The sequence below is a fragment of the Lampris incognitus genome, chromosome 15 (genome assembly GCF_029633865.1).
Source record: "Lampris incognitus isolate fLamInc1 chromosome 15, fLamInc1.hap2, whole genome shotgun sequence".
Lineage (NCBI taxonomy): Eukaryota > Metazoa > Chordata > Actinopteri > Lampriformes > Lampridae > Lampris > Lampris incognitus.
The window spans coordinates 24,558,834-24,572,114 of record NC_079225.1 but is presented as its reverse complement, the minus strand read 5'-3'; the positions used below and the strand labels follow the sequence as shown (position 1 = coordinate 24,572,114).

The window sequence follows — 13,281 nt, the reverse complement described above, 5'->3', positions numbered from 1 at the left end:
TCCCAACTTGTTGAGTCGTCGTTCCCCCTGCAGTTGTCAATACGCGATAAGATGAGAACCACCTCAGAACTGAAAGGTTCGTATTGGCACTCGATGTCACTATCTACTTAAAGCGTATTTGAATTAGGACGAATCCTTCACCCAAGTTAAGTTTGGAGTAGCAGTGAGCTTATTGCACGACATCTGGATTTAACGCGGTCGCGAATATGACCGATGCGAACCCCATAAAGTTACACCTAAACGTTGAATAAATGGCACATTGCTAAATCAACGGAACCAAAAAAAAACCCTAAATATATTTTGCGCATCGTCGTTAATATCTCGTTTTCTTAAAATTGCTGTGACTGTTGTCTTGCTAGCGTGTAAGATGCGAACAGCTGTTTGCGTGTTGCGTTAAATCGGCTATCGCGAGAACTAAACGTATTACAGGTCCGCTTCCCTCGGTAAATATTGTTATAGAATGTCGTCCTGCACGGACGTTAATGCCTCCGTAAAACTTAAGAACCGTTTCTTTGGCTGACAGGGGTATTCATGGTGACCCAGGTAGTCTCTTACGTAACTGTGCCACATCTAGCCAGCCCGTCTGTAATCGCAGAAGTAGGTTGGCTTATGCACAATAAATCCGGAGATTTCTTTGTCCAGATGAACTGATTCAACTTTCTTCGTTGATTTTCTCACCTGGATTACTGAGCATGCACAACAAGATTTCTTGTTGTTTTACTCTTGACATTGTGTGGTCATCACAGCGTTTTGGATTACGAAGCGGGACGGTAGTAAGGCTATATGTGTGTGGGTGCTTGTGCTCAGGAGTTTCCAGTCCTGTACTTTTCCACAACCCGCGGCTTTCCTCGGCGTCTGCCCCCCTTTACTCTAGTGCTCTGCGCTTGGTCTTTGTGTAGTTAGGGAACATGCGTCATTTTGGGGCGGATTTATTGTGGTTGTCCCTACTGAAGCCGGTATACTAATACAGATTCGGGAGATCTGGACTCGGTTCTGTTTGTTTGTTTGTTTGTTTGTTTGCTGGAAACATTGAGTCTCTTGCCTGTGCGACGAGTGGTCCTTATGGACTGAAATTATTCCCAGCAAATTATTGAGAGACCTTTTCGTGTAGCGGTATTAACTACGCCGAAGTCATTTTGCCCTTGAATTTGAATATGATGAGATGTGGGTAAGAATGGACACGTCTGCGTATCAGCTAAAAAAAAGTAGTAGTTGTTTGATGGTTTGTTGTAATATTAGTGTATTGATCATCGCAGTGGGTTAGTGGCGCTGGACTGATAAGAGATCTGACCAGCTATCTTGCAAACCTATTTGAAAATTGCACAAACTTAGTGCAGAAGTGCAAACTGCATTTTCAGCTGTTTTTCCTTATTAAGCAGCGCGTTTTGACGCATTCAGACTTTTTCTGATGTGAAGCGGTGGCGCGTGGAGCGCAACGGCTAATGATTGGTGGATACAAGCATCAGTCATTTTGTCCTGGTCCACTTGGCAAAATGGAATGTGGCCATTGGAGTACGCCCACTAGGTGGTGCCCTGACGTCATCACAGGGTCTGGAGGGTGGGGGCGGTCGATAATGGAGGTCCATTGCTCCGCCTCTGCTGGCCTCATATAAAACCGGCCTTTAAACTTGGACGGCTTTAGTTTGAACGACAGCTAAGTGTGAGATATTTCTGCATGTCACACAGTGAGCTATGACTATCAAAAGAAAAACAGAAGAGTCTGCTCTGACCTATTCTAAATCAAGAAGGCTAGTGGCATTACTCACTGGTACGGATGGAGACGGAACATCTTTTGACTGATTTGATTCTTCAGCATATGGAATCCTATTTATTCCCATTTTATTTGAATTCGCTAAAAAGGGTTGAAGTAATCCTTTGTTTTTCCTCTCGTGCGTTGCAGCTTTTATGAAACAGCGGAGAATGGGCCTGAACGACTTTATTCAGAGGCTTGCCACGAACTCCTATGCCTGCAAGCAGTGAGTACCATCTGACTCATGTTATTGTTCTGTATGTACTTTAGGACAAAGCACTGGAGGAAAGATAATGATGCCACATCTCCCGTCAAAGTTTTGAAGAACTCCTTAGAATGTTGCTGATTAAACTGCAACTCGCTTATTCAACCAATTCCTAAATCAGCAATATGATTTAAAAAATAAATGTTTTTGGCACGGTCACGGTGCATTATGAAACTAAATGTGTATGTGCTGTTTGTCTCCATTTCCAGCCCTGAGGTTCAGTCCATTCTGAACCTGAGCCCTCCCCAGGATGCTGAGCTCATGAACGCAAACCCCTCTCCTCCTGTAAGTTTTATTTGTTTTCTTAACAAATAGGATTTGTGCTTTGTCTACAGTAGAGCATGTGGAGGATAACATTTATAAACACCTGCATGCATTGTGAAGCATTAACCAGTGCTCATTAGGTTTTCATTTCCATTTTGATGGTGTGTTTTTGCTCGTGCAGGCACATTTCTGTAAACATCATTCAAACGTGAATCGGCACGTTTCTCATTGTGTATACTACAATGTACATGTGTACAACACACAGGGCATATTACCCACATGTGCATATCTGTTTACATCTTTGCAGCAAGTGCATGTATGTCTGAGATTAGTGTTTAACCATTCCTCTTTCCTTTCATCTCCTCTCCATCCATCTCCTTTTATCCTATCCTACCTTCCTTCCCTCCCTTCCTCCCACTACAGCCCAGTCCTTCCCAGCAGATCAACCTAGGTCCGTCCTCCAACCCCACTGCCAAACCCAGCGACTTCCACTTTCTCAAGGTGATCGGCAAGGGCAGCTTTGGCAAGGTCCTTTTGGCAAGGCATCGCACGGATGACAAGTTCTATGCTGTGAAAGTTCTACAGAAGAAGGCCATCTTAAAGAAGAAGGAGGTGAATGTGCTTGCAAGCAGACACACACACACACACACACACACACACACACACACACACACACACACACACACACACACACACACACACACACACACACAGTCTTCTCTAACCCCTGCGTTTTGCCCCTTGCCTTTTGCATCCTGCAGGAGAAACACATCATGTCAGAGAGGAATGTCCTGCTGAAGAATGTAAAGCACCCATTCCTGGTGGGCCTGCACTACTCCTTCCAAACAGCAGACAAACTCTACTTCATCTTGGACTACATCAACGGAGGAGAGGTGAGCTGCAAGCCAACGTCTTGACCTCCTCTCTTAACTGACTCACAGAGTGTCGAGGAAGTCAAGGGTTGGGGGAAAGAGATGATGTGGGGGGGTAAAGTGGTGAGAGTTTGTTTATTTTGATGACTGGGGTAGGAGAGAAAGTTTAAGGAAGGATGGGTTAGAGAGGAAGTGGGCAAGAGGGCAGATGCGGTTGTCGGAGGGCGAGCAGCAGGGTTGGAGTGCAACACAGATGGAGTAATCTGAGTGGTTGACACGGCCAGACGCTAAACCTGTAGGAAAGGTAGACACAAGAGAGAAAAGGAAAGAAGGTATAGGAAATAATGAACATTGAGCAAATACTGGGATGATGGATGAGTATGATATGGAGGGGCGACAGGGGAGATAATGTGCAGACTCAGAAAGGAGAGAGAGAGAGAGGGCAATCTAGTTCCAGGGTGAGAGACAGAGAGATGACTTGGAGGAGACAGAGAGAGGCACAGACAGAGAGAAGGGGATATCCTGTCATGCGAAGCAGAATAGAAGCTGTCGCTCTCTTGTCTTTTTGCGCTCTGTCTCTTTTCTAAAGGAAACACCTCTCAGGAAATCATTGGGTGGGAGGGAGACGAAGGGAGAGACTTGGGCCCAAATTAGCAGTGCACTACACAGTGTGTGTGTGTGTGTGTGTGTGTGTGTGTGTGTGTGTGTGTGTGTGTGTGTGTGTGTGTGTGTGTGTGTGTGTGTGTGTGTGTGTGTATTGAATAAAGCAAATTTCCTGCAATTGTTGGACGAGCAGAGACAGTACTGATTAAATATGGCCCTCGTCAGGAAATGGTCCACATTTCCTCTCTTTCTCCCTTTTTCCCCCTCTTCTCCCTTTATCCCACCACTCTCTCCTCCACCTATGGCCATCGTTTCATCTATCTTTCTCTGTCAACCTCTGATGCTTGTGTCTTCCTTCCTCTCAATGTCTTTGCATCCAATCTTTTTCTTTGCTCCCGTGCATCTGTCCATTTATTCTCCTTCCCAGACATTACTCCGTCTGCTACTCTTGCCTCTGCTTGTATCTCATGTGTGAAATCTCAGCATACATGACCTTAACCTAATTCCCCTTTGCTTTCTCTCTTCCCTTTCTCTCCCCTCCAGCTGTTCTACCACCTGCAGAGAGAGCGGTGCTTCCTGGAGCCCAGGGCCCGGTTCTACGCAGCTGAGATTGCCAGCGCACTGGGTTACCTCCACTCCCTCAACATTGTCTACAGAGACCTGAAGCCAGAGAACATCCTGCTTGATTCCCAGGGCCACATCATCCTCACAGATTTCGGCCTGTGCAAGGAGAACATCGAGCCCAACGGGACCACCTCCACCTTCTGCGGCACACCGGAGGTAAGGACATGATCCTCTGAATATAGTGTTTGTCATGTGACGGCTCTTGGTATTTCACTATTAATACTCATCACCTCTCTCTGTCACTTTCTCTTTTTATCTCTCTGCAGTACTTAGCTCCTGAGGTGCTACACAAACAGCCGTACGACAGGACAGTAGACTGGTGGTGTTTGGGAGCGGTGCTGTACGAGATGCTCTATGGCCTGGTCAGTACAACTCCAAATTCAGACTTCCCTTCCTATGCACTGTACATAAAGAGGTTAAAGCTAGGATAGGCAGTTGTTTTTTTTTGGCGTCATTGGGAAAAAATTCCGTAGTAATTTTTCAGCATATTGTTATTGAAGTGGTCTTTGAGAAAACTAGACTTCTGCACCTCCTCTTGGCTCTGTATTCAGGCTTAAGAAAATCTAGCCCATGACGGGAGACTTTAGCCTAACACGAGTCATTTAAGTGAGAGGGCTTTCCTACTGGCTGTTCAACAAATGCAGATGTGCATGTACATGATCAATTCACATCTGCCCTGCCCCGCCGGTCGCTTGTGGACTAGTTTTCCCTTCTCTATCAGCCCCCCATACAAGCGTTTTATTTTCAAAAACTCAACAAGACCAACTCGAAATGGCTGCTTCACATGAACAATATTAGTGTGCCTAAGAGATTAGCTGGAAAAAAAAGTTTTTTACATGGCTAGATTATCAACTACGATACAAGTTTCATGAGTCTCGCTTTGACATTTCCTGGTTGTACACATTTGAATTATATGCCCATGCTTGTCTGATAGCCTAACCTTAATGCACATGTGCTACATTTACACACTTACATACAGCTCCTCTATCATGTTATCTGAATTGTACCAGGCGTCAGTCTATGTTAAGTTTTATGGTCTATTCATGGTATTAAATATTACAGATTGTTTCAGTCATATTGATTTCTGGAAGTATCTTATCCATAATTTTAATCTGTCTGTCCTGTTCGTCACTCACCAGCCTCCGTTCTACAGCCGCAACACAGCAGAGATGTATGACAACATCCTCAACAAGCCGCTGCAGCTGAAACCCAATATCTCAAACGCAGCCAGACACCTGCTAGAAGGCCTTTTGCAGAAGGACCGCACCAAGAGGCTGGGCTGCACTGACGACTTTGTAAGTGTGTGTGTGTGTGTGTGTGTTTGTGTGTTTATAATATATGACTGCCAATTACCATCACTTGAATTAACTCTTTTCCCTTCCTCTCCATTCCCAGACTGAGATTAAGAATCACATATTTTTCTCCCCCATCAACTGGGATGACCTCAATGCCAAGAAGCTTACCCCTCCCTTCAACCCCAACGTGGTATGTTATTTCTATGGACTGTTAACTGCAGAGGATGTTGGCTTTGACATTTTCCATATTTGCAGTGACAGATGTCATTGTTTGCATTGTAACTTAATACATGACATGCAGAAATCTATCTGTACTTTTTATTATTTACAATAACAGCAAGGCATTTTGACAGCTATATGATCTGACTAAATCACTACTCTCTACTTCCCTGCCTTCCTCCAGACGGGTCCAAATGACCTGCGGCACTTTGACCCAGAGTTTACAGACGAACCAGTGCCCAGCTCCATTGGCTGCTCCCCAGACAGTGCCCTCATCACAGCCAGCATCAAAGAGGCTGCTGAGGCCTTCCTGGGCTTCTCTTACGCTCCCTCCATGGACTCCTACCTATAGGATTTCAAGATAGCCTCTGTCTACGGACACCATATTAGACCTATAAGACCCCATATTCTACTGGGATTCCTTATGGGACATGAACTGTGCAGTGTTTGTAGACTTCTTGCCCCCAACCCTCCTGTCCCCATTTTCCAATGACAGACATTGTTTCCCAAAGCCCTGCAACCCCGCAACCCTGCATCTTCTTCTACAAGGAATCTGTTTTAACATATATAGATATAGATATATATTTACCATACTCCTCCATTTGCTAACTCCTGGGTCCATACAGGAGCATTTGACACAGGAGGATGTTTGCAACATTATAATGGCTCATTGGGGTTGTACTGTTATCTTACATTTTACAACCCTGATTTGCAAATGCACAAATTACTCATCCTTAAAGTTCACAAGATTCTTTGATAGATCCTTCTCCAACCTTCATATCCCGATAGCACTGTCAGGTAATGGAGGTCATTTGCACATAATTCAGGCAGCTGAAAAGCCACCTACATCCCTGAAGCCACCATCCACAGACACGTGCATGCGTACATGCATGCACTTAACTAAATGCACAGGCGCACACACACACACACACAAACACAAACACAACTGCAAAACCTTTCAGCACACATACACACCCATAGATACAAACTATTTACAACCTTTCTCCAAGAGGAAGACTTCACTTTACCAGCCCTGTATAATGATTTCCATCTTCATCTACGTGGCAAACCATGCTGTTTCCTCCTCACCCAAGGTTTGGTCTATCAACCACAGAGGCCTATCAGTGGAGTTTGACTGAGTAGCATGGAGATGGCTCTCATTTTGGTGCTTTAATTTTTTCTTGTTTGTTAGAAAAGGGAGATATTTAAAAAGCTGAATGTTACAGAGGGGGACATTAATGCTCTTAAAGGTGCCTTTATTTTTCCTTTCCGTCACAACTCAAATCTTTGGACAATGTTTTTTTTTTTTCCTGTTCTGCCATCAAATCACCCAGTAATGGCAACTCACACTTTGCTTTTCTGCAACTATTAGTTCATAACTTGTTTTACGAAGTCATCGAAAATGAACGATGTAGCACGACAACCATACCACTGTTCTGTCATTAACATGTAGGAATTAGGAACTCGATGGGTACATCAATTTCCACCTCTTCATTTGCACGTACATTCGGAGAGAGAGAGAGAGAGAGCGCAATGCTGCTATGACCTCGGTGCACCGAGGGACCCAGAGGCCAGTACAAGAGAAGTGGAGTGATGTGTTCAGAGTGTTCCCGTATTTCCGCTTGCCAACCGAGTCCCCCTCGCATGGTCTTCCGTTCACCTCAGAAATGTAACAAGGGCCGGCAGACAGGCTGTTTGGATCATGGAGGTGTTTTACATCTTTAGTTTCCATAACATCTGAACTGAACATTCCATGTTAATATTGCTGTACCGCAGTTTAATGGTATTTAAGTTTGTTTGTATATTTGGAGTCATGTGTTCTAGTTTTAATGTATATTGAACAAAAAGGAAAAATGACTAAAGGTATGCTTAAACACGTATATGTAACAATTCATGTTAAATGTACTGTAAATTGTAAAATTGTTTCAGATTTATGTGGCCATGTTTTGTTTGCAATAAAAAAAGTTTAACTTTATTACACCGTAGACTTGCCTCTTGAGTCGTGGTATTTTTACTTTTGCATGCACAAATTTCTAACACTACCCTTGCACAACATCCAAGTTGAATAAGTGTGTAGTGCACATAGCAGCTTAATTCTATTGATTTTAATTTGCTGGTGCGACAGGCCATATTTTTATATAACCCTGCAATGCAATTCCAATATTGCTTGTGTGGCATTACACTTTATCCTCTAGTAGAATTAATATTAATTTATCTTTCAGTTGTGGAAGAACTATATTGTAGGAGTCAGTACCTTAAACTCATGACCAATGTACTGGTTAGCAGTTCCCTATGAGAAGACACACATCCAAGTGTTTCTCCTATATAGACAGGGATGAAAGATGTATAAGTAAGTAATATAGCTTAACTGGTAAATATTTTTGTTTTTTATTAATGAGAAAAATGCTAGCAGAGGACTTGACCTGGTTAGCAGTGGCTTGAACGAGTGACCTCTGACCAGCATCCAACATCAGTGGAAAGTGGACTTCAAACCTCCCTTTGCGTCAGTGACCTTACACAACAATGCTTTTGACGTCTAAACTGTGTGTGTGTGTGTGTGTGTGTGTGTGTGTGTGTGTGTGTGTGTGTGTGTGTGTGTGTGTGTGTGTGTGTGTGTGTGTTGGAGGGCAAACTATTGGCTGGCCTGAGATAACCCGCATGGTCACCCTAGATCAAAGATATTGATGAACCCAGTGACAACTCAGCTAGTCAGGTTAGCTCTACATTAAACCAGCAGTGATTTAATGGTGTGTGTGTGGGGGGGGGGGGACAAAACAATAACAACAGTGTAGATCATGACTCCATGCCAAACAGCCCATCCAAAGTTTGTCAAATATGGAGAACTTTTTTTTTTACATCTTTTACAGACGCATTACATATCTAAGAAAATGTTATAGCTTTACACTCAACTCATAAATCAGGAAGCAAAATTAAAAAAACAATATTATTATTTTTCCATTGACCTGCTAGGTCAATGGAAACAGTTATGTAACAATTTTGAATAGTGCATTAGTAGCTTCATAGCTACTATGCATACTGCATAGCTACTAAGACGAATTTAGAATGTTCTCTGGCTGCATGTGGGGTTATTGTGAGTATCCAAAATATTTCTTTGAAATCATTAATTATCAGCTAGTGTGAGCTTCACTTGCTCTGCTATTTAATTGCGTTCATTGCTGTTATCTCGTTGAATGGAAGTTGAAGGGAAGCGCAACTGATTCAACATAATTAATAGTCACACACTTCCATCTGCTGGTCATATATTTAGTAGCAGCCCCAACTCAGTCGCTTTCCTTCTTTCCTTCCTTCCTTCCTTCCTTCCTTCCTTCCTTCCTTCCTTCCTTCCTTCCTTCCTTCCTTCCTTCCTTCCTTCCTTCTTTCCTTCCTTCCTTCCTTCCTTCCTTCCTTCCTTCCTTCCTTCATTCATTTATGCATGCATGCATGCATTAATTCATTAATTCATTCACGTTGACATTAATTAATTTCTTTTTATGGTCTTAACTGCAGTTTATTCCAACACAGCTCAGACAGAGGGCAGGAAAACACTGTGGACAGGTTATCTTAAATAGTTAATTTTCTGACAACAACATCAACTTAATTATGACATGAGCCAGAACTTCATCTCAAATTAGTAGGTGCTCTACTTGCACTATATTTTCTGCAAAGTCCACACATAACCAAGTTCGGCAGTTGTGCAAAATAACACATTTAATCTACCTATAATTTCCAGCAAATTGGAGTACTTTGCATTTATATTTCACTGTGTGGAAGAGTATCTACTGTCTCACGAGGGAAACAAATCCAATTCGGTCACATTAACCATTTATTGATCATATTGTTGATTAACTCCAGTGCACACAAACACTGACTTGAATTTCTTAACATGGATCATAAAAAGTTGTGTGTTTTAGTGTTACTCCTCAGTGGCCCTCCTCCATGACACGGATATAGTAATTAGTTTCGGGCGGATACATATCAAAGCACTGTGGCTGCACACGCATTTATCTGTGGCTATCCGCAAAACAGGACCTTAAAACCAAAGACAAGGTCCTCTATCTTCTAACGGGTCAGGCAATAAACAGGACTACATCAAGCGAAATTGAGGCCTGTGTTTCTCGTGTCAATTATCCTTTCCCTGATCCAGTATACTCTGGGTAATACCAGCTGTGCAGTAAAACACAACCAACAAACAAACAACAACAGAGTAGTCAGAGGCAGGAGATTACACAATTTGAGGAAATAACAGAAATCCAGGAGGTAGAGTCAATATCGTATGGTATGCATCCAGAGCAGCTCCACGACCCAAAGATGATATCCGTCAACACTAGATACCTACACACATATATTAGCTTATTATTAGTAGTTGTTTAGTAGTAGTGTGTAAAAGTTGTAATTTTGGCTTCGTGGCAACCCTAAAGTGTACTTTTCCTGATCCACAGCCCCCCTCCCACACAAGTCTGGGAGTTGGGAGTTGTAGTGTACCAGAATAATCACAGGAAGGCACTGTTTGCCTGCTCCTCAGCTGCAGCCATTATTGCTGCTGCAGCAGTTTTCATTCAAACGTCCGTGAGTTGTTGCATTATTGTTGGTGTAAGAAACTGGATCCACTTTGTTTGTTTGAAGTACAAATTGTATCCGCATGCAAAACATACAAAGTGAGACCTATGCTGCAAATGATCAGACATCCCCTTCCATATTACCACCTTCTCCTTGCGTTGTTTGCCTGTAGGTACTTGTTAGACTTGTTCTTGAAATTTTAAAGGGGAACCGTGCCAACAACCCCTCCCGTACATACCCACTACCAATGAGACGATGGATACTACAAAGTCCAAGGGCCTCGCCGCAAAACCCAGATCTACTCTCTGCTTTGTTTTGGTCACGTTGTTTGACTCAAAAGACTTTCGAGAACAGGACCGTGCACAGCAGCGCTCATTCCGTTCACACAGATCAGATGTCATTTTCGAGTGTGATATTTGATCTGATGTGATGTTCACTCTCTTTAATCTACAATTATTTTGATCTTATTATACAAATAAACAACATTTAACAGAGATGTCAGCAACCACATTTTGTTTTCATTTTTTTGTTTGGCAGTGAGTGAGTGAGTGAGTGAGTGAGTGAGTGAGTGAGTGAGTGAGTGAGTGAGTGAGTACGTGAATGAGAGATTGAATGAGTGAGTGAATAAGTGAGAGAATGAGTGAGTGAGTGAGTGAGTGAGTGAGTGAGTACGTGAGTATGTGAATGAGAGAGTGAATGAGTGAGTGAATAAGTGAGAGAATGAGTGAGTGAGTGAGTACGTGAATGAGTGAGATAATGAATGAGTGAGTGGGTGAGTATGTGAATGACAGAGTGAATGAGTGAGAGAATGAGTGAGTGAGTGAGTGAGTGGGTGAGTATGTGAATGAGTGAGAGAATGAGTGAGTGAGTGAGTGAGTGAGTGAGTGAGTGAATGGGAGAGTGAGTGTGTGAATGAGTGAGTGAGTGAGTGAGTGAGTGAGTAAGAGTGAGTGAGTGAATGCGAGTGAGTGTGTGAGTGAGTGAATGAGACAGTGAGTGAATGAGTGAGTGAGAGAGTGAGTGAGCAAGTGAGTGAATGAGAGAAAGAGTAAGCAACCCTAAAACATCTGAGTGATCGTATGTGACAGTGTGTCTGCTCCTTGAGTAGGCTTGTGAGTTAATGAAAGTGTTAAATGTGTGTGTGTGTGTGTGTGTGCGTGTGTGTGTGTGTGTGTGTTACTCATGTATGTGATGTATGTGTATGCATCTTAAAAGGAATTTAAGTCACGTTGTTTGTTTAGCTGTTTCAGATCACCTCCATGATAGTATTTGTAATGTTTGAAGTATGTAGACTAGGGTCCTAACTCAGCAGATTCCTCAATGTAAATCCCACTGACCATTTCGATATATACAGTAAGGACTCTACTCATTTTATTTATATTATATCTGACCCCCCGTCTCTTGCCATTTACTTTCAAAACTGAACCATTGTTTTGGTTGATCATCCCAGAGACAGCTGTGATGCAATGCTTGACTATTGAGATAACCAACAAATGCCTCTACTGATTATTGTCGCTGTCACTGAAGGTTTGTTTTCTCAGAGAGGCAAAAGGTGCAGAAGTTGTGGGTTACGGTGACTAAAACCTCTATTTCCATTTTTGTGTGTCCTTCATTAGGATGAAATGACACCAAGCAGATTACCTTTTTATAAAGTAGTCCAGCAAACCAGTCTCAAACTTATTGAGTCTTAAGTTGCCTTTGTATTGTCAATAAGTACGACTGTGCACACTCTATGGTGGTTTTGTGTGCTTGCATGTCAGTTTATGTGTGAATTTTCCTCACTTGTGTGTCTATGTTGTGAAGTCATATGGTTTCCACAGTTATCTCAGTCAATGGCTCATTATGCAAGAGTCCAAGAAGACACACAGAGACATGCATACATCATCTACATATACATGCATAAGTTTAGCAAATGGGTTTTACTGAGGATCGAGCGCCCGTGGTTCACACAGTGCATCAGCATGTCAAGCCTTGCATCCTAAACATTTTCTAAATCTAAATACAGCTCCGCAGAAGTTGGCTATGCTGAGACCGGGTGGAAATGGAACATGGTGTGACTGAGTTTACATTCTGACAGCTGTTAGCGGGGGTTAAGCAGCAGGGGTCAGGTATCGAAGCTCGCTCTGCCACGGGATTCATGGAAAGAGTGCTTGGGGAGCTGGGGTAAAAAGCGGGTGGCCAACTGAGCAAACATTGAATACGAAATTCTGAATTTTGAGAGACCACAAGAGAGGGGGGTGGGGGGGGGGGCTTCAGGATAGTGATTGCCAAATCTAATCACTATTGCCTTTGATCTCCTGAATGGATTCAAAGGGCCGTCAAATTTAGTGGCACAGTGAAGCAATCCAGTTTCATCACAAAAACAAAACAAAACAAAACAAAACAAAACAAAAAAATGCACAGGGAACAAAGATAATTGTAGACCTATAGGACATGCTGTTCCTGTTAATAATTGCCGGGTCAGAATTTCAACTATTCATTGACTAAAATGATCCTTGACTCTTAATGATGTTGTGATGGAAACAAGTGTGTTTGTTGCTTGCATGCTATTTTCCTGGACAGAGTGAGGACGCTCAAAGTGGTATACAAATGATCCAAATCGATCCATCTTTGGATAGTCCACTCATTGTTGAGGATGGGTTTTGCACAGCATGCCTGATTCGCATTCATTAGGAATCACAAGAGACGTACCCCCCACCCCACCCCACCCCACCTCCTCACATCCACACACATTGGCAGCACTTAAAAGGCCGTGGGCATTGTGGTTTTATGAAATTCCTTTATTATATAATTACAGGGGTCCGACTCACGTAGATGGTTCTCTCGGGGACC

At 42.9% G+C, this 13,281-nt stretch overlaps 1 protein-coding gene across 5 annotated transcripts in view; it reads left to right on the top strand.

Annotated features, from left to right (window-relative positions):
• The window catches only part of sgk1 (serum/glucocorticoid regulated kinase 1), a 47,310-nt gene extending 39,433 nt beyond the window's left edge, over positions 1–7,877 (top strand). For 4 of the 5 annotated variants that reach the window (XM_056294296.1, XM_056294297.1, XM_056294295.1 and 1 more), the window contains 9 exons: positions 1,901–1,976; positions 2,225–2,300; positions 2,703–2,891; positions 3,041–3,172; positions 4,298–4,534; positions 4,645–4,740; positions 5,518–5,673; positions 5,774–5,863; positions 6,077–7,877. In XM_056294296.1, coding sequence (XP_056150271.1) covers positions 1,901–1,976; positions 2,225–2,300; positions 2,703–2,891; positions 3,041–3,172; positions 4,298–4,534; positions 4,645–4,740; positions 5,518–5,673; positions 5,774–5,863; positions 6,077–6,244 — 1,220 coding nt within the window. In that variant the 3' untranslated portion in view covers positions 6,245–7,877. Of the gene's footprint in view, positions 1–1,124; positions 1,769–1,900; positions 1,977–2,224; positions 2,301–2,702; positions 2,892–3,040; positions 3,173–4,297; positions 4,535–4,644; positions 4,741–5,517; positions 5,674–5,773; positions 5,864–6,076 lie in introns of those variants that run through there. The other variant, XM_056294298.1, reaches the window with a different exon arrangement.
• The last annotated feature ends 5,404 nt before the right edge of the window (positions 7,878–13,281 follow it).